The sequence below is a fragment of the Buceros rhinoceros genome, unplaced genomic scaffold (genome assembly GCF_000710305.1).
Source record: "Buceros rhinoceros silvestris isolate BGI_N320 unplaced genomic scaffold, ASM71030v1 scaffold20639, whole genome shotgun sequence".
NCBI classification, from domain to species: Eukaryota; Metazoa; Chordata; class Aves; order Bucerotiformes; family Bucerotidae; genus Buceros; species Buceros rhinoceros.
Genome location: NW_010431180.1, coordinates 8,947 through 9,618, shown reverse-complemented (window position 1 = coordinate 9,618; position 672 = coordinate 8,947). Strand labels below are relative to the sequence as shown.

Sequence of the window (672 nt, the reverse complement as noted above, 5' to 3'; positions counted from 1 at the left end):
CTCCCCTTCCTGCACCGTCAGGCTCTGCAACTCCGTGATGATCTCCACCACCCTGGGGTCTACAGGCGGGGCATCAGGTCACGGCACCGGTGTCTCCCCCCATCCTGCAGAGCCACTAAACATCCCCCTGCCATAGCCGTGCCCAGCTTTCCCTCCCCCATGGCACAAGTGTCCCCAGGGTGGTGGCCAAGCCTTGGGCACAGCTCACCCTGCACTGTCAGCGTTGCCAGCGTCTGGTCATCGTTGGACTCGCAGCAGTACTCGCCGGCGTCCTCAGGCTCCACACGGCTCAGCACCAGTGAGCGCTCTCGCCCCTCCGCCATCATCTGCCAGCGGGGGCCGGGGGCCAGCACCCGGCCATCCTTCCGCCACACCACGTCACCCTGTGCCTTGCAGAGCTCACACCACAGCACCACCCGCTCGCCCTGCCGCGCACGCACGTCCGACAGCCCACGGAGGAACTTCACCCGCAGCTCTGCATGGCCAAATCCTCCACGTTGGTACCTGTGACTGCCAGGGGAGGGGAGGGTCCCAGACACACCCACTGTCCCCCTGCCACCCACCTCGGACGCTCACGTCAAACTGCATCTGGTCATGGGGGGAAAGGCAGGTGTAGACGCCAGCGTCTTCCTTGCCCACGTTGCAGAGGATGAGGCTGTGCACGCGGCCACC

At 65.9% G+C, this 672-nt stretch overlaps 1 protein-coding gene across 1 annotated transcript in view; it reads right to left on the bottom strand.

The window, feature by feature from the left end:
- The window catches only part of LOC104499791 (obscurin-like protein 1), a 12,932-nt gene that overhangs the window by 3,342 nt on the left and 8,918 nt on the right, over nt 1-672 (bottom strand). The window contains 2 exon segments of the mRNA XM_010143346.1: nt 209-475; nt 564-672. Coding sequence (XP_010141648.1) covers nt 209-475; nt 564-672 — 376 coding nt within the window.